This window comes from Hippocampus bargibanti, linkage group LG13 (assembly GCF_051943395.1).
Source record: "Hippocampus bargibanti isolate YZ-2025 linkage group LG13, ASM5194339v1, whole genome shotgun sequence".
NCBI lineage: Eukaryota > Metazoa > Chordata > Actinopteri > Syngnathiformes > Syngnathidae > Hippocampus > Hippocampus bargibanti.
The window spans coordinates 11504791-11531355 of record NC_142746.1 but is presented as its reverse complement, the minus strand read 5'-3'; the positions used below and the strand labels follow the sequence as shown (position 1 = coordinate 11531355).

The following is a 26565-nucleotide window of genomic DNA, read 5'->3' as shown; positions in this document are numbered from 1 at the left end:
TTCATTGGCACACGTGTCATTCATCATTAAACAAGGTCAAGTTTGCAGTGATTAACTTTAAATTGGTAAGTGAAGCTCAACTAAGAATGTTAAACAAATAAATATGCATTGTTTTTAAATAGCATGAATTCATCCATCCATCCATTTTCCGTACCGCTTATTCCTCATTAGGGTCGCGGGAGGTGCTGGAGCCTATCCCAGCCGTTTTCAGGCACTAGGCCGGGGACACCCTGAAATGGTTGCCAGGCAATCGCAGAGCACACAAATACGTACAACAGTCTCTCTCTCTCTCTCTCTCTCTCTCTCTCTCTCACACACACACACACACGCACGCACACACGCACATATACACATTTACACACACATACCTAGGGACAATTTGGAGTGTTCAATCTGCCTGCATGTGGGAGGAAACCGGAGGACCCAGAGAAAACCCACGCGGGCCCTGGGAGAACATGCAAAGTCCAAACAAGGAGACCGGAACGGGAAGCATCAATTCTTTCAGCATATTTTTTTAAACAATGTTAAATATGTTAAAATCGAAAAATGTTTGCACAGTTATGATGGCGAGTTTGAAATAATTTTTAATTTTCTTGTTTTACATTTCCATAAGTGTTAAAACAAAAAATACGTATTCAGAAATCATAAATCGACCATTTAATGAACTGTCATACGGTCTTTCTGTCTGTCTGTTATTATTAGTTTTTTTTCCAAAACACAACATAACTGCAAGTTACCTCTGATGAAAATTCTTCTTCAAATCACCCGAGTGCTTTAATAAACAGCTGTGTAGATTCATTATGGTCTAGACCAAAGATTATGAAATACAAAAAAATGAGAACAGGCTGCAAATATATCATACATCCCTGTCTTTCTAATTCATACAAATGGAGGATGTCACAAGAATTTAAACAAAACTTGAAATCGGATGAATTGAATAATTTGGTCACACGCTGTACAATAGTTGGCAAAAGAGAGGGAGAAAGAGAGCGGGAGAGCGGATGGCAATTAAAGTCTATGAGCGGACTGTTTTGGTTTATGTATGTACATTGTGTTCATGTGCAAAAATGATGATATTGTTTCTTTGTGGAGATGACTGAAGGATATACTGTACTTGTATTGATAAACATTTATTGAAACTGAAAGTGCAAAAAGCAGAGTGATGCAGGGGCAACAACGAAATCTCCAAGACAGGATGTGATGAGGGGGACACATGCAGATCGGGTAATTTTTCAGTTGGTTTTCTTCAGCAAACTCTTTAAACTTTTCTCCACAGCCTCATCCAGCTCCTCCTCCAGCTCCTCCTTCTTGGACATGGCCAGCTTGGACTTGTAGTCGCGCACTTTCTGGTCTATATAAGGGGCACTTTGTGTTCCGTGCAGCATGAGCGTCCACTCTTTGAGAACGCCGCGCTGGACCTCCTCGCCTTGGAAGCCCACTTCCAGGACCCAGGTCCCTCGCGGGTCCTCACCCCAGTTGTGCGTGGTCATAAAAGGCCACTTGTCAAAGCCCACCTTGGAGTCGTTGTCACGGGGCCGTCGGCTAAGCATGATGGATTTGGTGCCCATGGGCGAGGTCATGTTGATGTTAAGGTCACCGCGGCGACTGGCGTTGACGGTGATCACTGCCTGCACATGCTCCAGGTAGCGGACAAAATTGTCCTTGCCTTGGCAGGCTTCAGTGGAGATGGCGAGCACCAGCTTGTTGTCAGATTGGATTTTACTGGGGGAGAAACAAACAATTGTACACTTCGCTGCTGTACAATTCAAAATTAGCAGGACAGAGGACGCATAGGAAATACCCAGAGTGAAATGGTTAATTACAACCGTATTTTTCCACTCAAGAATGTATTTGCCTTATTTTTGTAGCAGAATCATATCTGTAGTTTCGTAAAGACGTCCATATTGTATTGTAGAGCCAAACTACCATTCAACTTTAATTGATTTTTCAAGAATCACGGAGGTGATACATTTGGGAAATAAATATATTAATTTGTGCAGCTCATAATGTTTGGATTTATTTGCATTTCCTTATTAATTCATTACATTTTTTGGTAAGGGATGTAAATGCTCTTATGCAACAAAACGGCTGACTCCTTCCTCTATAGTGCACAAGGATATAAGGCCCCACTCCTATAAAGGGTTTGTTCTGCAAGAGTCTTTTTTTTTTTTTTTTTTGGTTCAAAATGCAGCTGTTCCCATCTCCTCAGGAGCGAGGACACAGCAGGGCAGCGGCTTTAAGTGGAGCCTTATTAACATTAGAGGCTTAGGCCTGCAATGCAGGCAGCTTCAAAAGGGAGCTGCTGAAAGACGACTGAGCTCATAGAAGCGATCGGAGTTGCAGTAACACAATATGCCTCTTGAACACGTCATTGGGTACCGTTGCACAGAGATGCACATTGAATTGTGGTGCGTCAATAAGTTCGGAGACGTTTTGCAGGAGACCTTGTATGTTCCACTACATTATGTGTGCCTCCCCTAAGCAAGTTGTCCTCTGCGAAAGAAACCACATCGCCCTTGGAGGTTGAAAACAACAAAGTTGAACAATATGGCCCAGCACGCCAGCTCCTCTGGTAACGTAGAACGTGATTTATGACGTAGCCTGCATTTGTGCGGCCTAAAATTTGCATGCGAAAGGCAATTGGTTATCATTAGCGACTGTGCCCTATAAACACGGTTTTATCATTTTGGCTTCTTTTATTTCCCTTATTTATCTTTACTGCTATTTATCCATGATTTGGAACAATTTCATTAGTGTTGGGTTCCTAAATAACCAGAGGAGACTATAGGAACACAACTTCTTCTTCTTTTCCTTTCGGCTTTCCCCTCAGGGGTCGCCACAGCGAATCAATGTCCTCCATCTATCCCGGTTTTGTGCATCCTCTTCCCTCACACCAGCTACCTTCATGTCCTCTTTGACCACATCCATATACCTCCTCTTTGGTCTTCCTCTTGACAGCTCTGGGTAGCTCCTTTAGCCAGAGACTATTACACCCGCGCTGCAAGAAGGAGAGGTACCGCCGCTCGTTCCTACCGACTGCTGTCAGGCTTCACAATTCCCAATGATCACATGTGAAAAAAAAAAAAAAAAAAAAAAAAAAACTGGACACTTGTAAATATGGGTTGTTGCAATATATCTAAATGCATCTCTTGATTCTGCACTATGTACAGTCTTGTTTATAGAACGGTTTTTGCACATCTACATTTGCACAGTATACAGTTGACATTTTTATTTTGTTATGCTTAGAATATCTTGTTTTCTATCCTTTCACTCCCACCCCAACCCCATCCCTCTTCAATTGCTGCTGTGGACTGCAAATTTCCCCATTGCGGGACGAATAAAGGTATTCTGATTCTGATTCTCTCAGTCTCCTGCCTGGCAGTTCAAGGCTCAACATCCTTCTCCCTATATAGTCACTCTCTCTCCTCTGGACATGTCCAAACCATCTCAGTCTGGCCTCTCTGACTATCTCTCCACTATCTCCAGACTATAGGAACACAACACTGTTCTAAAATCTCTTTTGAAGCAATTTTCATCATGCCCGGTCTGTATAATTGACAGTCTTTCAAGGCCAAACTATTGCAAAAAATCTAATGAAGTCAATTAAGAGGCAAGAGGCCAGAAGAATGCAGTGGCTTGCGCACATCGGGGACCTCTGAGTTGTACCGTCTAATAAAGTCGCAGGATGGTAAAATTAACACAGCCTGTTCTTTTTAACATGGAACGATATTGGTGAATGGATTTTTAAATTACGTCCATTCTTAACTTAATCTTAATACACACAATAAATTAGGGTATTCTTGTATAACACTGCAATAATTACAAAGCACTGAATTTTCATCACTTTGCTGCTGTGAAATGTAAATTTCTCCACTGTGAGACTAATAAAGGCATATCCAATCCAATCCAATTTCAAACAAATATCAAGTCTTTATAAAAATCAACACATTTTTAAAAAAGGCACTTACTGATTCTCCGGGATTGTTCCGGCAACGCAATGGAAGCGCTCTGGTACTGTCTTCCATTCTTTGGCCATTTTCACCATGCCGCCGGCGTCCAGGACGCCATAGCCAAACAGGTGGTTGAACTCCAGCCCCACACCGTTCCTCATCCATTGGTGAATTTCATCATGAAGCTGGTTCCTCTTGGATGTCAGAACTGAAAGGTGCTGCATGTCTCTCCATGTCAGGTCAGGGCTGTGATTGAAGAAATTAATTTTACAGTGAAATGCATAACTTCAAAAATTTATTTTTACACATCATGACACCAGACCGTCTTAAAGATTGTGGAAATGGACAGTTTAGAACACATGGTAAGGATCCTCAATTCTATTCACCAAAGTGGTTTGGTAGATGCAGCTGTTTTGGTTTTAAAGTTATGAGTTGAACAGTTTGGTTGAAACACTGGCTTTTATGAGCCAATATAATGAGTTGTCACCCGTTCCTCCATTATTCTTTGCGTTGGTTTTAGTACAAGCGTCCAGAAACTACTATAATTGCTTCACTTTCCCGCTGTCACCTAATTCAAGTGGTCGTCCGTAAAAAACGCTTTGACGTGCGAGCTCATTCACTCACTCCCGACAGTAACATCATCATCGTGTGTGCAAAGCAAACAGTGGTTTCTTTGCACAACTACTCTAAGCGGGTGTCTGTTAATGGAGGGCAGATTCTGGTCGGCGATTTCACGTGACAAATTAAGCTTTGGAGAGGAAGGGAAACGCTCTTCGCCACGGTTTGCAGCAAATTGTTTTTAAGCATTTTTGGCCACGACATTCATCAAGGAGGAGACTGCTGAGCGGTTGCGCATTTTCGGCAGCACTAATATGCCAGCACTGTTTTTGAATGGGAGGAATATCGGTGCCATTTGACTGTCATCGCTGGACAACTCTGGGGCGATTGTGCTTTTTTGCACCTGTAATGAGGAGCATTTTCACAGCCAGGCTTTGTTCAACGGAAAGGTCGGTGCTGTTGGACAGTCTGCGATGGAATGAATGCATGGCTTGAGGAACCCACGATGAGAAAAAAGGAGCGTCAGCGCAGAGCGCCGATGCGTATGTGGAACTATTGCGGCTCGGAATTGAAGCGGATTTACGTGAGACAGGAGATGTGAATCAGTCTGTTTTCATCAATGCATGCTTGAGCTTCGTGTTTGTTTTCAACATTTAGCTTGTTGTAGACGTGCACATTCCACCATGATGTCCCTGATCCACTGGTTAAAAGGACGTTTTGACCCTCTCCTCTTTCATCTACAACTGCTTCATGCAGCAAAGAGGGTACAGAAAGTGCTTAAGATTGAATGACTGTCTGTGTCTTTGCATTGTCATATTATTTGTTTTTTTCATTTTTTTGTTCTTTTGACTTTAAGATGGCGCCACCAGAGTGGCTGCCTTTCCAGCAGCTCCTGTATTTAGTTTTGCTACTTCTTTCTTTCCTTTCCTCTTCCTTTCATAACTTTACTGCTGTGAAATGTAAATCTATCCACTGCAAGACTAATAAAGGCTCATCCAATCCAAAGTGCCGTTTGCAATTTTGGCATTTTAATTACTGTTGCATTGTTCCAGCAAACGTATTGCGTACCATCCTTTGTGCATGTGTAAACATTGACATTTTTAACAGTAGTTTTGGGTATTTTTTGACATTCTTTTGATATCTATGGTCCAAATCATTGAACCTTGACCTTGGCACAGGCATACATGAAAATACCGTCTGGCAGTGTCAGAACTGGTGTAACTCAATAGTAAATAAACACAGTAAAGTGCTCTTTGGAAAGTAGACAACTGGCTGACATTTTTGTCGGAGGTCACTGAGAGATATCTTGAGTGAAGGATTGAAGGCCGTAGAAATTGGCCAACTGCGTCACATGAAAGGCTCAAGTGAGCTTTTTGTACTATACATAAAGCATGTGGATGAATGTGATAACTAACAAGATTAATGTGTGCCATGAATTTTTGCCCCGAGCCTCCCTTCTTTTCAACAGAGAAGGCCATAAACAACATCAAATATTTCTATATGCTCTCATTTTATCCCCAGGACCTCCACGAGGACAGCTGTCTACATGATTACAATATTAAATGATCAAAGTTGTCTCCAGTATGTTCAGTACGCCTCAAACAATTATTGTGATGGATCCTCCCGCCACTTATTCCGGACATAACTGCCACTGTGCAGGATAGAAATACGTACACAAAAGACTAGAAATAATCCATAAGGTTTAAAAAAAGATGACAGCACACATGGAAACAGAAATACAAATGGCAATGGAGGCAAAGAAAAAAGGTCACATCACTGACCTATAAAGTAATGTAATCATTCTTCTCACCTAATTCAACAGAATACAGCAAGTCAATGTGCAAAACGGCTGACTGACCATCGTGCACAAAAGGAAGAACTTGAACCATTTGGACCAAAACCCCTTCAGTTCCTCTTGTGGCAGTTTTTTTCAGAGTGTCACATTGTGAAACAGAAATACACAAATTGAGAAGTAATAAAAAGTAATAAAAAGGTCACTGCACTGTTACATACAGCTGTGGTCCCCAACCCAAGGCTGCGGGCCTGTACTGGACTGTGGGTCATTTGGTACCCGGCCCCACCAAAGCAATAAATGACTCAGATTACTTCTGTTTTATTCATTACGGGTTTCAAATATTTTATTTTGAAATCTAACCGAATTATCTGTTACGCCCGTTCAGAATTTGGCAATCCTGATGCAGGTCACGTGATAGCTAACTGCTAAAATGACACCGAAGAGCTTGCAAAAAAAATGTTAAAAATGTCTTTGTGAATGGGAAAATCAAATAATATTATTTAGTTGTATTTATTCGGCCCCTGAAAATATTGTCTGACATTAAACCAGTAGATGTTGACTCTACATGAGGACAGCAAACATGCGGACAGAACATTCTATGGGACGAGAGAGAGCACATACTTTGCCTCAAGCGCCAGAGCGAAGACTCCAGCTGCCTCTGGAGCTGCTGCTGAAGTTCCTGAGTGGCGCAGAGTGCAGTTCCCATACAAGTCAGTGGTGGCCTGAATACAAAGTAAAATAAAACCACTACCGTTTCATTTGTTATCAGTCTGCTTAAAGAAGAGCTGAATAAAGGTTTTTGTTGTCTCCTTTAACAGTTAAAAAAGGATCGAAGTGAAAATACTTCTCTGTTCCATTAACCTTCCAGAACGCAAGTTATGTTGACTCAACCTTTATTTGTGGCATTCGATGTTTAATTAGACGCAATAACAGCCTGGCTGCAATTAGAGAGAGAACCCCGGGGAGGACCCTGCCTGTCAACAGCCCGTGGTCATTTGCATAATCGCAAATCCAAACACTGGTGCCTTTGTACACGGGGAAATACTTTCTTGTTATGTGTCAAATGTTTTCATGCACTGGTTGATTGGAGGATATCTAGAAAGAAATAAAGTGGAACCTCGGTTTTCGAATGACTCACAGTTCGAACAAATCGGAGTCCGAACAAAATATTTGAGAAATTCTTGCTTCGTAGTTCGAACAACAATCGGATTTCGAATGCCGGTACGACGCGTGAGTGCGTACGCGAGGGTGGGATGCTGAGCGGCGTACGGGTGTATCTCTCTCTTTGTGACCAACTGTTGTCGCTTGCGGACGTGCTGCGTTTTGCTCTCGTGTTTAATATAGGTGTACAAAGAATTTTAGCCTCGAATCATGCCTCCAAAGAAAGTAAGTTCTGATACAAGTGAAAAAAGAAAAGTAGTGCATACAACTATTGCATTTAAGAAAGAAATAATACAAAGAATTTTAGCCCCTAATCATGCCTCCAAAGTAAGTAAGTTCTGATACAAGTGAACAGTGCGAGTGTCTGATCTGGCTAGGGCAGAGGTGCTCGCACTTTTTTCAGCAAGGGAGCTACTTTTGAAATGATCAAGTCAAAATGATCTACTCATTATATTTATTCAGATATATAGTGACGATTATTGCAATTTATGTTGATGTATATCCGCATATGTTTCACAACACAACGTAATTATGTCAATTGTTTGCCATTACCTGAGCTCACTCCGATAACTCGCAGACGAGACAACCGCACTGAAAATGTCATCGTGAAAAAAGTCATCCTCCCATTCTGTATGAAAGTGGTACGTTTTTTTCTTCTTACATGGCCAAGTTCTTCCACTTTTTTATACTCTATCTTACGTTTAAGGGGAAAAACGAGCGAAAAATTAGGATGTAACTAACGCCTTGTTCACTTTGCAACAAAGGGGTGTTGTTTGAGCTCGCAGTGAGTCTCTCAATGAGATGTCATTTGATTGGTTCTCCGGTGTATCAATCAAATAAAGGGATGGCTGATTGGCTGACGTCGAGTTTTTTCAAAAGAACTCCACTTGATTTGTTAAGCGTCAGTTCCTGACTATGTCACATCACCTTGTCTTGCGATCTACCAATAGTACCATGGAGATCGATCGGTCGATCACGATCGACGTAATGAGCACCCCTGGTAGGGAATACAGCATGGCGAAATCTACGATCAGTACGATATTAAAGAATAAGGAGGCTGTGAAATCTAGTGATGTGGCTATGGGAGTTAGAGCAAGTGTCATTGGATAGATATTTTAAGAGAAAAGAACATTCTGTAGCCGAGTCATCCGTAGCAAAGAGATTTGAACTTGTGAGTACCCCTCAGACAGAAGAGCTCCCCGAAGTTTTTATGGAAGGGGACTCTCCTTCCAAACAATAAAGTTCCTTCCTCCGTGCACCTGCGCCTTCTGCTGACCACCACAAAGGTAAAAAAAAATCATATTCATAATTCTTTTCTTTACGAACGTACAATTAGCCTGGGTTACATTTATGTTTATGTTATTTGTGTCTTTGCCATTTTGCTTAACATTTTCTGAGATATACATTCCTTTTTATGTGTTGGTCAGCATTTTAATGCGCAATTTCATGCATGAAATAATGTATAAAATACTGTGCTAAAAAGGTAAACATTCAGGGTGTCGGAACGGATTAAAACGATTTACATTATTTTTAATGGGAAAAATTGTCTCGGTGTTTGAACAGGGTTCTGGAACGGATTATAATCGAGAACCGAGGTATCACTGTATGTATCCAGGTTTGTGCATACGTTCATTGTATTTATCGATCTGTAGTTCTTTGAAGGTGTCGGATGTTTCGCTTCTTATCTAAAAGGCTTCGTCAGCGAACTAAAATTTGCTGGTAGTTTTTGCCCTATATATATATATATATATATATACAGTAAAGTCTCGTTATATCGATATCGGATATATCGATAGTCCCGGTTATATCGATACTATTTCTACGCACGCACGGAGAAAATTACATGCAAACAGGGTCGGATATATCGATAGTCCCGGTTATATCGATATTTTTTCGGACTCCCTTGAATGTCGATATAACGAGACTTTACTGTATATATATATATATATATATATATATATATATATATATATATATATATATATATATATATATATATATATATGCTTCACCGTTTTAATCGGCAAGCTTTTCAAGGCTACATATACAATATACTGTATTATACTCAATGACGTTTATTAAATTTCAAATATATTAATTTGTTTTCATAAAACAGCAAAACCCTTCACTAAATCGCCATGGTGGGGTGATGTTCTTATTTGGATCGTTCCTAAACCAGACTTCTGAGGCAACATAGGCTTAGTTATGCTTATGAGGTGATACCAGAGCAAATGGGGCAATCAAGCCACTCGTAGACCCCATCCTCAGGCAGGAAAATAGAAGTAATCAGTTAGGACAAAAGAAGTAATCAGTGTAGCCGCAGGGAATCAGAATCAGAAAACCTTTATTTGTCCCACAATGGGGACATTTGCAGTCCACAGCAGCCATTTGAAAGGGATGGTGTCTGCTCCCCCCAAAATCCGATTGAAGGGTTTTGCTGTTTTGTGAAAACAAATTGATATATTTGAAATTTAATAAACGTCATTGAGTATAATACAGTATATTGTATATGCAGCCTTGAAAAGCTTGCCGATTAAAACGGTGAAGCATCCATTGAGCTCCATGTGTGGTCTGAGTAGTAAACTGAATGTTTTATTTTTGTATATTATTTTATTTGTTTAGTCATTTTTGGAGATGGTCCTGCCCACATTGTCGGGTCTCAGGTCTAAATTTGAGAAGTAGTCCTTCCCAAATGTTAAACAGATCAAATGTCAGCCTGTTGTCATTTTAACATTATGATTAATGTTCATTAAAACACTAATATGTATGTGTGTAAAGAAAACAGAAAATGGTAACTGTTGATATGGTTCAATTATTGGGTAAAATAATTGAATGTACAGTATTGTATTTTTTTAGATAACCTTTCGCAATATTTCAATGTAGATCGAACCTATGATCAACTTTAATCATGGTAGCTGCATCATATGTGCCCATTGTTATTTTTATGGGTAAACCTCCATCATTAACACTCACAACGCCAGCCTCGGGGTTCCTCTTGCGTCCGTTGCTGAAGGTGGACGCCAGCGTGGATGAGCAGCTTTCGTCGTACAGCGCTGTGCGTCCATCATTGATGGCCGAGTTGATGGAAATTGTCCACATACTCGAGGCGTAACCATCGCAATTACAGTCGTCATAGCTACCGCCATCTCCTGATGCCCACACGTAGATGCTGCCTTTGCCTCCCCGCCCCTGGATCGAGACCGGTGAAGAGTTGAGTTCCGATTTTGATTAGTGGAACACCGTGGAGGGAATGCATAATTATCATTTTAGCAACAGTATGCATGAAGCTGAGGCTGACTTACATACTGTACAGTATGTGATACTCCATGAGACACTCTGCCTCATGTATGACAGTTTAAAATATAACATACATGTCTTAAAAGACCTTAAAACTTCTTTGTATCAACTCAAACAGAAACAAAACACATTTCAAGGAAATGCTATTTTTGGGGTGGCACATTTTGCACCGAAACCATCTATTTCCGCCTTGTTCATCAAATTCAAGCCAGCATTGGTAAAATAGTGTTTTTTTTGTATGTTTGAGTTTTTTTTTTTTTTTTTTAGAACGTTCATGCTGATTTTTTTGAATTGAGACGATAAAGAATAAATGTAATCAGTTTCGTGTGTACACAATCACAAGAATATTTGGCCCATTCAACTCCGGAGAGGCAGGGTCATTTTCAAGCCTACACCTGCCTACACACAGTCCAGGATGATTAATCAGTCTAGTAATAGGCAGTGGCACTGTTAGCATGGCAACAGTCTGCGTGCGCCTGTGTGTGTACATGTCTTCCGCAGAGGGGGGTGGAGCGGATCTTTGCCTGGCTACAGTCACGTGGACGAGATGTGCCTTCCATTCATGGGGGAAAATCTGAATAAAAGCTCATCCTTATTTAAGTACTATGTGTGTAAGATGACACATGATTTGATATCAATCAAATAAAGACAGTTTATCAATCGGACAGCCCCTTCGAATTTGAACCTTTAATTTTGGCAAAATCTCCATGCAAGACTGAGTACACATACAACAATGAGGCAGAAAATGAAGAGTGAAAGGAGTGAAAGGGGCATTTGTGCAAAAACAAAGACTTTTCCAACGTCCGGTGAGAAGCTCATAGCGCCTTACCTTGTTGACACCGTCAGCCATAGCCTGAAGGGTTAACTCTCTGGGTCCATCCACGGTCTTGCCGTCATCGGTGGGGCCCCAGCTGGCACTGTAGATGTCAATGACTTGAGGCATATGGCTGATGGATGAGGCCTCAATGATGTCCGTCATGAAGGGCTGGTCCAACATTCGAATACCTGGCAGGTGAAGAAGAAATGAAATGCTGTCCTCAGGACATCTGTGGTGCCAATGTATCAATCGTAACTGGGCTCTCTTATAATAATAATACATTTCATTTCACAGAGTCTTTCAAAACTCTCAAGGCCACTTTACAGTCACAGGATACGTTGCTTTGCCCTCTTAGAGGTCATATTTCAAGAAAATCCTGATGAGCATTTTCAACCATAAAGCTCTCTGGCTCCTTGATTCGTTTGTTCCAACCGTTCAGCGAAGACGCTTGCATGTATTCCATTTTATTCAGAGCATTTTGCAACTTTGATCATCTTTGTGCTATGATAACGCTGTTATTTCTTTCATCATCCGCATCATGATGCATACCTGCCACCCTGGAATTGTAAGCAACCCCCACGCCGCAGATGTTGTTGTTGGCTGCTGCTGACACTTCCCCGGCACATCGTGTGCCATGACTGATGGCAAGAAGGAGGAACACATGTAGTTAGGAAGACAGATTTGATATTTTATACAAAGGCAAATTCTCTTTGACTGGATTTCTACTGCAATTGAAACACCCTCACGAGGATAAGCTGTATATATGAATAATAAATGAATAAATGTGTCTCCTCTAAATGCAGATAATTTGGTCATTACTTTGCCGGTCATCAGCTGCAGTCATTTTTCAAATGTAATGGTATTTCAGCTCCTAACGTAGCATATCTAGTTTTCATTTAGTGAGGAAGCATATACATGTTTGATGAGCTTCAATTACAGGACATAATTTTCACACTCAGAATACAGACCTGCAGCTGGTCAGTTATTTGGGAAAATATCCTCTGCAATACTTGTCATCAATGTAATTTCCATCTGAAGATGTCCAATTGTATGCGTTGTTTCACATTGTCATGTCACACAAAAGCACACATACTGCCCGCTTTGAATTTACCGAGCTTTAATTTCCATTGGCATGATCAAATACACTGAGAGGCACTACAGCTGTGAACAATTTCAAATCTGACAATATGTGACTGGTTTCATTCAATATTTATTTCTATTTGTTTAAATGCTTGACTCCTGTCTCGGTTCAAATCAGCGGGAGCTGTGCGTTGCATCTCTCTCGCCTCCATCCCGCAGCTCCCCACAGAGACCTTGCAGAGAGTCGACCCCGTTTTCTCCCAGCATGCATTGCCACTGACAGGAAGCTATTTATAACAGCCGCCTGATTAGCCAAGTTGCGCGCCCGCCAGTCTCAGAGCTGCTGCACTGACAAACCCGGCACACACATTTCGACATTCCGCAAATATATTTCTCGGTATTCTTATCATCCTTCCATGTTGCGGAGGATCACCGGGAGATGACAAGCAGGATAAAGCATTATCAGTAACAAGGCCGCCTCTACGTGAACATGCCTCCTTTATCAGCCTTATCTCGGCACCAAAAACAAGTATTGTGCTTTGTAGTGTCTTGTATTCAGACAATAGCTCTGTTTATCCTGCACCATTATGTCCCAATGGATCAAGGTGGAGAGAAAATCAATAGAGAGCTGCTGGACTTGAGGCAAAGCACACAAAAACCTAGCGTGAATGTGTGTGTGTGTGTCTGTGGGTATAAACAAAGGGTGGCTGAGTGAGCTACCTGTTGAACCAGTCATCTGTGTAGCGTGGAAATGGGTACGGATCATTGCTGCTGAAGTCGTAACTTGCATCTGCATTCTGAAAGGACCAAATGGCTGCGTTTACAAAGGGAACAACGCATAGACAAAAAGCAAGCAGTCATTTTATTCAATTGTCGATCTAAATGCAGCACATTTGGCCAATACTTTTGCTGGTTTGAACTACTGATGCATCATGGCAATAATTGTCTCTGTCTGTCCGTGAGTGGACTACAGTCGATAGCCGGAAATTGTAGAATGTAAAATATGTGTTTAGCTCAGGGTGTTCAGTTTCACTAGTGTGGTATGTTCTCAAGGTTTATTTCATAAAAGCAACTTAACATACGCACCACGGTTGCCGATATCGATCTGAAATCAATAAGTCTCCCATGTCAGGTAATAATCCCCTGTCTAGAGCACACGGTTTTAACATAAAGACGTAACGGTGACGCCAATCCGCTAAACTGAAAAAACAAACAGGAAGTATGCAGGTGGCACAAATTTTGATTGATCCCAACGACAGCCGAATTGTATGAGACTAAACGTGACAGGAATAGGAAGGACCACAGAGGAATAAAAGCGGACAAATGTCTTTCTTGGAGCATATCATGCTGTTACTGCCCACTGTGAACTCGCGTTTTATTCCTAATAACATCTGTTCTTGAGTATGGCCAAGTATTCATTATCCCCATAGTGGGAAAACGCATCAGATCATTTAACAGCCATGTCGACCAGATTGCACCTCTGTCATTAACTCGACACAGGCTGTTATTATCTAGACCCGTGCAAACTTTGTTTTGTCAGCATAAGTTACACCGTATGTAACGGAGGTGTCAGAGTTTTCTGTTGACTTTATTCAATTGGAAATGGCTGCAGCCCTTTTGATAAGTTTCATCCACTAAGTCGCTGACTTTAAACCCTTCAGTACTTTTGAAACAGTCCAGCCATATAGATCTTGAGATAATAATAATAATAATAATAATAATAATAATAATAATAATAATTATTATTATATGCTGGATTAAAACTTTAATCTTGTAATAATGTGTTTTTTATTCTTGAAAAATATATTTATTCGCGTGACATATGAACATTATCTCATGCCTTTGACATGAAAATAGCCTATTTAATCTTTTCCACAAGCAGCACAATCAGGAACTTCGCAGGCATGTGATCGCAGAAATTGTCGCCATCCGTGTCACCATTGCAATACTAATAAGAGTCTTCCATCCATCCATCCATTTTCCGTACCGCTTATTCCTCATTAGGGTCGCGGGGGGTGCTGGAGCCTATCTCAGCTGTCTTCGAGCACGAGGCGGGGGACACCCTGAATTGGTTGCCAGCCAATCGCAGGGCACACAAAGACGTACAACAGTTACTCTCACACTCACACCTAGGGACAATTTAGAGTGTTCAATCTGCCTACCATGCATGTTTTTGGGATGTGGGAGGAAACCGGAGGACCCGGAGAAAACCCACACGGGCCCGGGGAGAACATGCAAACTCCACACAGGGAGGCCGGGGTGGCTAATAAGAGTCTTGAATTTTGAAATATGACACCCCTGGAAAAAAAGGGCTTGTGTGGTGTATTACCCCCAATGCTTAAAAGATAATCAGTGTAGAAGTATAATCTGGCTATCTGAGTCATCACAAATGCTGTAATTGTCTCCATCCTTCCAAAAGGCACAATCTCATTTACTCCTCTCATACCAGTGTGTTTGTTTACGGTTGTTTTAAGCCCAATAAATGAGTTGCCCTTTGTAAATAAATGCGGCATGAAATATCACCGTCTTAGTGTGCGCAGAAGCAAACCATTACAGTAATTCACCGTATTAATGTCATTCTTACAAACTGATGCAAATATTAATCGAAACACAAACGGTAGCAAAACATACAAGATAGACACACAATGACATCTTGGGCTTTTGAATCTATCAACTATCACAGCAGCTGATGATATTACGACTGAGGCGGCGTTGGAGAAACTCAAGCGGGATTACTGACAGAATATTGTGTCACTCTTGAACGCACTATGATTTTAAGTTTGGGTATAGGCGCAGTGTGCACCATTGAAGCAGTGGTGCATGCTTCTATATTACCCCTGCAACTCTTAATCTTGGGTCAATGCTGGTCTCTGATCAAAGACAAGAAACATAGAGCATGTGGGGGGATCTAAAATGAGCTGGATGAAGTGGCCTGACTTTTATGATCCAGTAGGGACTCATTGGGTGGCTTTTTATTACTGGGAGCAGGTCGGCATCCGTGCATTCGCTGGATTCCAGATAACAGATGGCACATTCATTCTGATCAGCGCTATATTCATCGATTAAGAAATGGTGGGATATCAGCCATAAATGTAGGAAAATTACAATATTGGCACTACGTCCTGCTCTCAGTTGTACTGTTTTATTCCACTTTACTCTGTCGCAATAGTTATACTCTGCAGAATTGCAAGCTTAACAGTTAAAGGACAACCGACACCTCCGGAAAAGTTGTGTCCATAATTTGTAAAGTCACTTCAAATGACTTCTACTGAGCGCATTTTACAATGATTCCACCGCATATAGTTATATTTTACGTTTTAGGACTCGCGCTGAATATTCAGGAAGTCTTGTTTTCGAGTTGATGATGATGCCTGACGTGACGTCACGTCAGGAACGCCCCTGACCGAGAAAGCGACACACAATGCAATTTGGGTACCTCGTTTGATCTGAAAACATCGTGTTTAGCCGTGTTGATGGTGAAATTAGAAGGAAAATGACATAAATAACGTGATGGTGAATCATTGTGTGTCGCACCAAGACTACCAATTGTGGTAACACCATACAGAAGTGGACACAAATTCCCAGCAGACAAATCATCCCATTTCCAATGAAGCTTGTGCGCCATCTTGTGCCTTTTCTGGGACGCTACATTGGAGTCCAGATGGCTCGAATTGATACGGAAGGCCTTCTTTAATTGATTGCAAACATTTATGCTTTCCTCTTCAGAACTATTTGAATCATATTCATAACTCAATGAGTAACAAGAAAGCATCTTTTCCGAATCTGATCTCAGTGAGGCCATTGTTTTGATTCTGAAGCAAGGCAAGACGTCCTGGTGTGACGTCACGAACTGGGGGCAGGACTTTCTGAAAATCCCCAGTTGTGAGGTCATTTTGTGGCAGTTTTTGGACACTTTAAGTCTTTTGTTTTTTGGTGTTATGCATTTGACTAAAATATCAGCCTGTTTTTGGGGTATTTTAGATGCTATAAAACATTTTTCTGATGTCAGTTAGGAAACAAAAAATGGTGTCCGTTGTCCTTTAATGCTGCCCCACACAGCAGAAAAAGGACCAGGAGAGTCAGTAGGAAGAGAAAGTCGGAAATGAGTTCGGAAATGAGACTGTTGAAAGTTGAAAATGTATGGAAAATGTCATAAATTTATGACAAACATCAGGATTTAGGGAGGTAATAAAGTAGTAGTTGGACTGAAAATGCATTTTAGTAGCTTTCCAACTTTATGTGCTCTAGTTTCATAAAGACAAAATGAACCGCGATGCAGTTTTATTCCCCAAACGTCATGCTCAAATATGTTCCCATTTCCTTGTTATGCCATCTTCCCGCTTGTACTTCAAGTTTTTATCAGTGTGCTAGACGTAGAACATCACATTATTCAGCTCAGACTACTCTGGCATTATCTGCACTGGTGACAGATCGGCCTGCCATCGTGACTGTCACAGTGCCGCGTGCATTAGCATTAAACAGCTCGGCTGTCATCCTGTCCTCGCTACCTCCTCCTGGCTAACTCCTGCGTCCTCCGCCGAGCATGACAAGGAGACCCGGCAGCCAGAATGCCGCCTTGGAAAGCATCTAGCATCGGCCAAGTGAGTTCCCCCGATTTGCTCATTAACAGCAACAAAGGAACTTTTACAATTCAATAATGAATGATACTCACATAATTAGATGCCAGGTCTGGATGCAGATAGTCAATGCCTGAAATACAATTTTGAAACACACATTAGAGACGTGTGATACGGTGCTTGAAGAGAAGAACATCGTGGTATTTTTTTTTCCATCATAATTAGTATTTCAAAATCATCGAACGTGATCCCCATTTTCACCGACAGTGAAAGGAGATCCACCGCAGAGGCAATCATTTTTTTTGGCCATGACAAACCTCATATTGCTCTGTTTTGATTGACACTGGCAATCACAGACATATTAATCCCGCAAGGGGACCTTCATTATTGCTTTATAACTTGTTTGCACATTGATTATTCCTGAGATTGTTTGTTAAGACTTAATAAATGGCAAAAAGTCATTCATTAAAGACCAGTAGAGTGATGTCTTGCATGCTAAATGGTGAGACCACATTCAGCTGGGATGTATTTATAGAATGTCGTGGTGCAGCAAATATTCAACTGATGCTTTTAAGTCATTGTTTGCTGATTGACGAAGATAATGTTCTATTCATAAACAATTTAAAAGTCTACCACTTTTGTAATGCACCTATTAATCGTAGCTGTACCTAGTGAAGTTTCAAATAAACGTGATGAAATGACAGTGAATTTCATCAACACAGAATGCTCAACAGTGTTTTTATGTTTTAAACATACAGGTGTTGTTTCTTAACATTCATATATGCTCAAAGAGGTAGGATGGTTTTAAACATTTGAAAACATACTGTACTGGACTCTACTGTTGTAGGATCTTGAAAAAAGACAACAAAATTAAACCCTGTGATGCACACGTCAAACTCAACACTTTGTATTCTGTGTAAATGAAAACGGTGTTGAAAGAAACCCACGCAAGCGAGGTTGTTAACTCATTCACTGCCAGACGTGCAAAAATGTGTCCACTCATTTGTCATTGTCACTTGAATTCCAAGGCCTACAGAGTATTGAGTTTTAGGACTATATAAACATTCAATACAGTATTAGAAACCTTAGACTCTTTTCTTTCATCAGAAAAAAAGTTAATTCCTAAATTATAGGGGTCTGGATTTATATGAGCTTGAAATGAGGGTCCAATATACAATGCAATACATACTGTACATATTGGTTTATTTATTATTATAGAATAGCTGAAGCTGGAACAAAGTGCTAAAATGGAAACAAGGGAAATGTTGCCCCTTGTGGAAAGGAAAAAAACACATTGCCAAAGGCTATGGCCAGTGCTTTATCGGCACTCAAGCATGAAAAAACAAACCAGAACAAATTCGAGAATGGCGCTCTACATCACATTTTCAATTCCTAAATATATTCGTGAATGGCAATGAATGAGTTAATACTTGCCATCGTCCATGATTGCGATGGTTACTCCGAGGCCAGTGTAACCCAGTTGCCAAGCCTCAGCCACATTAAGATCCAGCCCCGGGGTCCCGTCTGCTTGGCCAGTGTTGATCTAATCACACAAAATATGAAACCATTCATTTAGAGCATCCAGGTGGGGATAAAAACAATATCAAGGCGCATGAATGCCCGTGTGGGCGGGATGCTTTGGTGAATGTAACGTCAAAAATAACAGCGCGTCTCGCTAAAGACGGCCTGATCTGTGTTCCAATGATGATGAGTGGCGGGCTCGCAATAGCCGTAAATGTCACACTTGCCACTCAGGCTTAAACGAGAGGGGCGCTGCGCATGCGGCATGTATTGGCATGGCTAAGTAAAGTGTGACTAACTGCGCTGATTGTGGAAGTTGTCTGGAATAAGAATGCTTTGGAAGGTTGGGTCAGGATGGTGACTCACCAGGTACCACTGTTTGGTGAACAACGGGTCGCTGATGTTCACTTCCATGTCGTCTAAATTTCGGTAGCCGCGCTTCTGACGATTAAAACCATCTTGATCCAAAATGTTCTTCACCTGGAAGAGATGGAAACATTGCTTTCTTGACTTTGTTACTGTAAGTACTGTATAGGTGGGAGTCGAAAAGGAAAAAAAAATGAAACAAAGGATTGTATGTACAAAAAAGATGTCAGAAAAATTGAACTGTACAACTGCACAAAAATGTTTCAGAAGAAAAGAACTGTACATAGTGCAAAGTATAAAATACAGCAAATAAAGGTAACCGTATCACTCTACATGAGGAATGTATGTGTCCATTTTTAGATAAAATAGTATTTTATATTTTCCAGCCACTGGACGCTTTAAGTGGATGTGTTTTGTGGCTCAAATTGCGTAAGCATAAGAGGCATTGACAATTGAGCGGCATATGGTTTCCGTGTATTCAGCCTGCATGTCAATAAAAGAAACATTATTTTTGCCCTTGATTGTTCATAGTGTGAAAATGTAAGCATTGCCCGTACAGCTGAATATAATACAACAGCCGCAGTTTGGCGCTTAAAAAGACTAGTTATATGACAAAGGATGCTTTTTTTTCGATGACCGTTACTCAGTCCTCAAAACACAAACACGTACAGTATAGTTCTTGCCAGCATTTCAAAATGTCCTCCAGAACATAGATTCAGGTGACTAAACCCCCTCCGGTGTGACCGAGGTACAAAAATGGGCATTGTGGTTGGTTTTACTGCCACTGATAGATAAGGCGGTATAGAACAGCACTGAAGATGGCCTTTTAAAACCTATTCATCTTTTTATAGCGTATTCTGAGCAATTGGGAAGCGCACAGCACACACCGTCAATCAGAGCAATCAGACGATCCTTTGAATGATCACGCCAAATGTGACCACCCATATACATCTTTTCAAGTAAAACCTTGTGTGTGTGTGTGTGTGTGTGTGTGTGTGTGTGTGTGTGTGTGTGTGCGGTGCGTGCGTGTGTGTGGGTGGGTCGGGTGGGGGTGTGCAATGGGAAAACTTCAGATTCTGGATAAGATTTTGGGAAAAATTAAAAGACACTGCATTTCAGAATAAATTGAATAAATGCTTACAGTTAGTATACTCAATATTTAATGTAACGAGTTTTTTGTTGAGCAATACGGCCAATATAATTCGGGAAAAATACAATTTTGATCTTTCACAATCACACAATAACTACTATCCTGAACTAAAAGAGCCTACTGACTATACCCATGTAAACTGTCCCAAGAGGTTTGGACATTTTAGGAATCGTACTGACTGGAAAAGAAAAAAAAAGTCATGAACAAAGTCAAAGCCAATGTGTTCTGCTAATAGATACCTACAAAGACTCAGGGGAAAGTAGAAAAATCAATGTAATCGTTTCACCCAGAATACTTTGAGTTTCCAGAAATTCACAAAACACAGTGGAAAAAACATGTTAAAATACTACATTTGAAAGATTATTTAAAATCTTTTCAGGTCATGATTTGGATAGTAGTTTATGTATATGTGTGTCAGTTGCCCTTAATCACGAAAAAAAAACCTTTCATGCACTATAAGGGCAGTTTAACATTAGTCTTAGCTACAGACCATGAGTATAACAGTGTTGTAGTTCTTGCAGGACATTTATTTTATTTGGTTGAGGAGGTCGGCCGGCAGGCACTTGGCACCGTGATATGCGGTGACATTAAATCAGCCATGCGTGGAAGTCAACACCTGAGGCGGTACACAAGATGAAAAGCACAACCCTGTCAAAACAGCAGGTTTCTCTCAGGCGTAAAAACGATACCATGGTAAATATTTAGAATTTGAAAGAACCTCCAATATTAGGTCAATTAGCACTGAAACGGTGTCTTGAATAATTCAATTGTGACAAAGGTCAAAGCAAAATATCTGCCTTGAAGCTTTGCAGTGATCGTGTATACTTTTTGGTTTTTGTTTTTGTTGGGGTAATTCGCTATACGAACATCTTTAATCATCTCTTTCTAATCTTTGTTTACGTTTTGGACTTCCTGATACGTCATATCCTGAATGTTTTTTTTTTTCACTTGTCGAGTGCTGAGCACAAGCGTGGACTCAGCTAAACACTGATGGCAGTGGCAGACAAAAAATGGCTGTAAGATTGTTTGCTACCAGCTATAATAATGAAAAGAGAAACAAAAGGCAAATCCCATTTGGACTAATTTAATTTGATTTTATAAGAAGTGAAGAGCGGTATGCTGGCGAGGGCACAATTAAAATGGGAAATTTTATTTTATTCGCTCCATGTCGTCATTTCTCTTTTTTTTCAACAGCCACCATTTACTCCACAACCACAGCGTCACCGCTGCTTCCACTGTTAAGTAAATACCACTTATCTCATAAAGCTCCACAGGAAGATGTTTGAAAGCAAGAATTGAAAAAGGGAACCGAGCACATAAACACAACCTTCGTGTAGAATCTCTTCTTAAATGGCACCTCATGAAAAGATCATGGGTGATTCAGAGTTTTTTGGAGTGATAAGTGGTGTTCAACAGAGGGGGAAAAAGAGTTTGTGTGAGTCACGTAGCAGCTAAAATAATCACAGCATCGATAGATCTAGCTCGTGGACAACAAGCGATAAGTACAAATCTATGATGCAATGGAAACAAAACAGAGTCCCATATCAATTTTTTGTTCCTACAGTACTAATTCATATTCTTTAGATATCAAGATATCTATCAAGATATCATAAATGATATCTTGTTAATCTGTGCCAGTGGGATTGATTTAAAAAAAGATGCTTCTGACATTGTTACTGTGGACCGGAATGATGCTTACGGTGTTTCCTGACATCAACATATTTCACACTGTCAAACAGAGCTGGTTTTCCACAAAAAGTGTTGACACACGAATGGTTGTTTTCTAACCCACTTACGATGGATTTTGAGCAGATTGGGTTGAATATTGGAAGTGGGCTGAAGGTGGTTGCCAAAAATTAATGAAGAAATTACTAAAACTACTTTTTTGAACTTGTGGACAATTTCTGGTGGAAATGGAAATGTGCAATTGAAACCGACTTGCTTTAAGACCATCAGTACTTCCATGTAATTTTTCCTGCAATTATACATTCATTCATTTTGTGTAAAAGTTTTTAATTTTTAATTTATCGTCTTAAAGGACAACCAACATCAGTTTTTTGTTTCCTAACTGACATCAGAAAAACATTTTATAGGATCTAAAATACCCAAAACACGCAGTATAATATTTTTATTCAAATGCAAAACACCAATAAAATTGATTTAAAGTGTCCAAAATCTGAAAAAAATTGAGCTGCGAATTGGGCATTTTCAGAAAGTTCCGCCCCCAGTTCATGACGTCACGCCAAGACGTCTTGCATTGCTGGAGAATCTAAACAATGGCTTCAGATTCTGAGAATATGCTCTCTTGTTACACATCCAGTTATGAATATGATTCAAATAGTTCTGAAGAGGAAAGCATACATGTTTGCAATCGATTAAAGAATGTATTCAGTGCCATTTTGAGGCAACATTGGGGGGAAATGTATCACCCAAAAAGAGGCAGAAAATGGCGTCCAAGCTCTTGTGAGGAATTAATCAGCCTGTTTCCAGAGGCTGATAAATTCCTTCCATGGAGCTTTGTCGCCCTCTTATGGCGTCTTTTTGGTGCAACACAAGGTTTTCAGACCAAACAAGTACAGCAAAATACATTGACATGATGGAAGGACTGCTACAATGTGTCTTTTTTTCGGTCAGGGGCGTTCCTTCAGTGACGTCACGTACAGACTCTTCACCAACTCAAAAACAAGACTTCCTGAATATTCAGCGCGAGTCTTAAAACCTAAAATACAGCTATATGCGGTGGAATCTTTGTAAAATACGCTCATTATAAGTCATTTGAAGCCATTTTACAAATTATGGTCACAACTTGTCCGGAGACGTTGGTTGTCCTTTAAAACACAACTTTGTTACCCTGCTGTCTAGCTGGAGTCGCTGTCGGCTTCGTATGCTTCGTTTGCTTCGCCTCTTGGAAGAATCCTGAGGATAGAAATGGTAGAGCCCCTTTCCAAAAGCCACCTGAGTAAAAACAAAATGGTGCACAAAGGAGATGAGTAAGAATGGATTGAATGCAATGTCCGAATTGCCATGTAATTGCTACACTACAATCGACGAGAATGGAGAAAGGCTGAAGAATGGGTACTGATTTTCATGAAAGGGGCACAATGATCTATTTTGTGGTATAGGTGGTAGAATTAAGTCTAATGCATGGTGAGAGCAGTGAATTGCGATGATTTTTTTCCCCCTTGGGGCACTATGCCAAGATTGAAGGGGTAGGTCAGTGTTCGCTGTAAATGGTTTCTGATGAGTCTGCTGAATTGGACTATGCTATAACATTGAAGATTATTGTTATTTTACACTCGTGCTCTCTCCCAAAGAATATAAATAATAATAAAATGAGGACTCAAAACAATCTGAACCAAAGTCAGGTGGTCTTATCTTGTTAATTAAGCAACATTTAAAGGTGGTTTGAAGAAAGCAGCCATTGTTTAATGTCATACATCCCACAAATACAAACATAAATGCATATTACATAACTGGTGAGATGAAGGGTGAGGTAACGTGAAAAAGGGGGTGTTCTCCACTGTCCAAGAAAATGAGATAACAATCACAGAAACACCGTACAGCAAATATTACAATCTCTCTCTCTCTCTCAATGATGACGTACATACTGACATATTTATTCATGAACACAAAATCCTTATTCATAGTCAGAGCAGAATATGACATGCTGTAGGCCTTGCTGCCTGCAACATTGCCCACTCCTCCACCCCAGTGAGCAATTTCACACAAGTCCATTTTGACAAGCCTTCACACTGCCAAAGACAGAGGTGGTGGGGCAGGGGGTTCTGCTGCTTCATCGTGGAGGCCTTATTAGTGTTTTGTTCTTGTATGGTGCGTTATCCACATATTTCATGTCATGTCTCTGGGGTAAATAAAATGGCACACATAGGGAAGAGAATACGTTTTCTGTGAGTGGGTGTGTTGGTGTGTGTGTTTCTGTGTGTGTGTCACGACTCTTCAAAATGTGTGTAGAGGGGAGGTGGGAAAATATTTCTGTGCCTGTGTTGGCAAAATATGGGATAAAACTGTTTTTTTGTTTTTGTCACATTTTGTCCCGAATGTTATATGTTATATATACATAGATAGATAACATGTTATTTTTTTGTACGAGTTTTTCATTTGAATTGAGTAATGAAAGTCCTGCTGTAATGCTTGATATTATTTTGTATAATATATACAGTACCTTATATATTTTGTATTCTATTCAATATGAAAATATCTAATCTAATGAAATCAAAGGGACTGTTTTCAGTTAAAAATATTATTTAAGCATGTTATTCAGATTTAGATGTATTTTCCTAGGTGTATTACTGTATTTATTGTTTAGCAATCTCATGATTTGTTTATCATAATCAGAAGGCAGAATCAGAAAGCTTTTTATAGTCCCAAAGTGGGGAAATTTACTACATTTTATCTAAATTGATTTGCGCCCAAATGCATACATTTCTGTATTTCATATTACTTTATTAAATATTAATTTATTGCCAATATATTCTCATTTTTAGAAGAAAGATTAAAGGAAATAAAATTGCTTTGAGACACATTTATGTCGAGCAGTCATGCTGCCGAACAACCCAAGCTGTCTTGTACTGGGATGTGACATCACCACATTTCACAGAAGTGCACCGAAAACAAAACACATACCTTTCAAGGATCAGAAGAAATGAAAATCATGTTTAAAAAAATGCATATGATATCCTGAGGCTTCGTTTATCCAAGCATCCTACCTTGCGAGCACTCTGGTACCCATGTTGTGTTGCAAGTTGGTGCGCCTCCTCCTCCGGCGCCTCCTCACGCAACTGGACCACAACATGTTCCGTGGAGTGTCTCTCCGCAGCCTGCGTCGCCGCCAGCAGCAGCAGCAACGTGTTCAGCAGCACCATAAATCCCACGCGTGTCTCTGCACGGCGGGGAGATCTGTGCATTGTGACCGGCTTGTGTCAATATTCGTCCGTGTGTGTGTGTGCACGCGCCTTCTTGCCTCGGTCGCCCGTCGGTTTGTGTTTGGTTGTTTACAGGGAGGGATGCTCCTGGTGAGAGAGGAGGGAGGGAGGGTGGGAGGAACGGTGATGGAGGAGGTGGAATCAGAGGTTTTGCGCACGCATCTCCTCTGCAAGTCGGTGTTTCCTCTCTTGCTGAGGGTCGAGCGGGGCTCATGTGTGCTACGTGTGGCAAACGTGCATCCTCAGCTTTGTGTCTCTTCCCCCTCCCAGTCAGTCACAAGTGTCCGATGGGGCTCACTGAGCCTTGGGGTGTCCTTCATTTTCAGCACCATGGAGAGGTCTCTGCTACATTTATTCACAACCAAAAGGATTTTGAGCCTTGGTAAATAGGACTCTGGTCTATCCAGTCTCTTATTATGCACACCTTAATCCCACACGAGCCACACTGCTCTGGGCCCTGTCTTGAATTATTTATATAAGCAAGGTAAGGCAGCTTTATTTGCGGTGATGTGTTGCATTTCATATCCTGGGTAAATCAATGTGCTTCACAAATAGGACAACATTTAACTCATTCCCAGCCATTGACTAATTTATTGAGAAATTGAAAATATGTTGTAAAGCGCCATTCACATATTTGTTCAGGTTTTGTTTTTCTTGTTTGGAGGCCAATAAATCACTGGGCATTGCTTCTGGCAATGTTTCTTCCTTTCCACAGGGGGCAGCATTTCCGTTTTTCCATGTTAGTGCTTTGTTCCAGTTTCAGCTGTTGTTAAAGCCCTATATAAACCTATATATACGTATTGCATTATATTTTGTACAACCGCCCTCACTCCAAGCTCATATAATTCCAGAACCATATAATTTAGGAATTAACTCTTTTTTCTGATGAAAGAAGAGAGTCTATGGTTTCATATGATGTATTTAATGTTTATGTAGTCCTAAAACTCAATATTCTGTGGGTCCTGGAATTGGAATGACAATGACAAAAATTCTGGCATTGGAGTGGACACATTTTTGCAGGTCTGGCAGTGAATGAGTTAAAAGCAATAGAAACAAAACATTTACAAGCAGATAAATAAAAAGTAGCTTTCTAAAACACAAAATGAAATGCTTTGAACGTGATGAATCTTCCTGGTATATTAAAATAATAATAATAATAATAATAATAATAATAATAATAATAATAATACATTTCATTTCAACCGCATTTCAAAATACCCAAGGACACTTTACAATAAAAACAATAAAACAAAGCACACAACAATAAAACCATAAGTAAAATGATAAATAATAAAATAGATGATTGAACTAGACATTGAAAGCAATTTTAAACAGATGGGTTTTGAGGTG

At 40.4% G+C, this 26565-nt stretch overlaps 1 protein-coding gene across 2 annotated transcripts; it reads right to left on the bottom strand.

Annotated features, from left to right (window-relative positions):
* Positions 1–566: 566 nt before the first annotated feature.
* pcsk2 (proprotein convertase subtilisin/kexin type 2) lies at positions 567–26319 on the bottom strand. Of its 2 annotated transcripts, XM_089012111.1 has the most exons (12): positions 25000–26317; positions 23123–23227; positions 19123–19236; positions 18670–18778; positions 17331–17368; positions 13379–13455; positions 12128–12216; positions 11591–11766; positions 10438–10653; positions 6925–7025; positions 3969–4196; positions 567–1722 (listed from the first exon to the last, which is right to left on the bottom strand). In XM_089012111.1, the coding sequence occupies exons 1-12, from the start codon at positions 25195–25197 to the stop codon at positions 1233–1235; spliced, it is 1941 nt and encodes a 646-aa protein (XP_088868237.1). In that variant the 5' UTR covers positions 25198–26317; the 3' UTR covers positions 567–1232. The 2 variants fall into 2 exon arrangements, with proteins under 2 accessions (XP_088868237.1, XP_088868238.1); XM_089012112.1 differs by lacking the exon at positions 23123–23227 and having other exon boundaries at positions 25000–26319.
* Between the last annotated feature and the right edge of the window lie 246 nt (positions 26320–26565).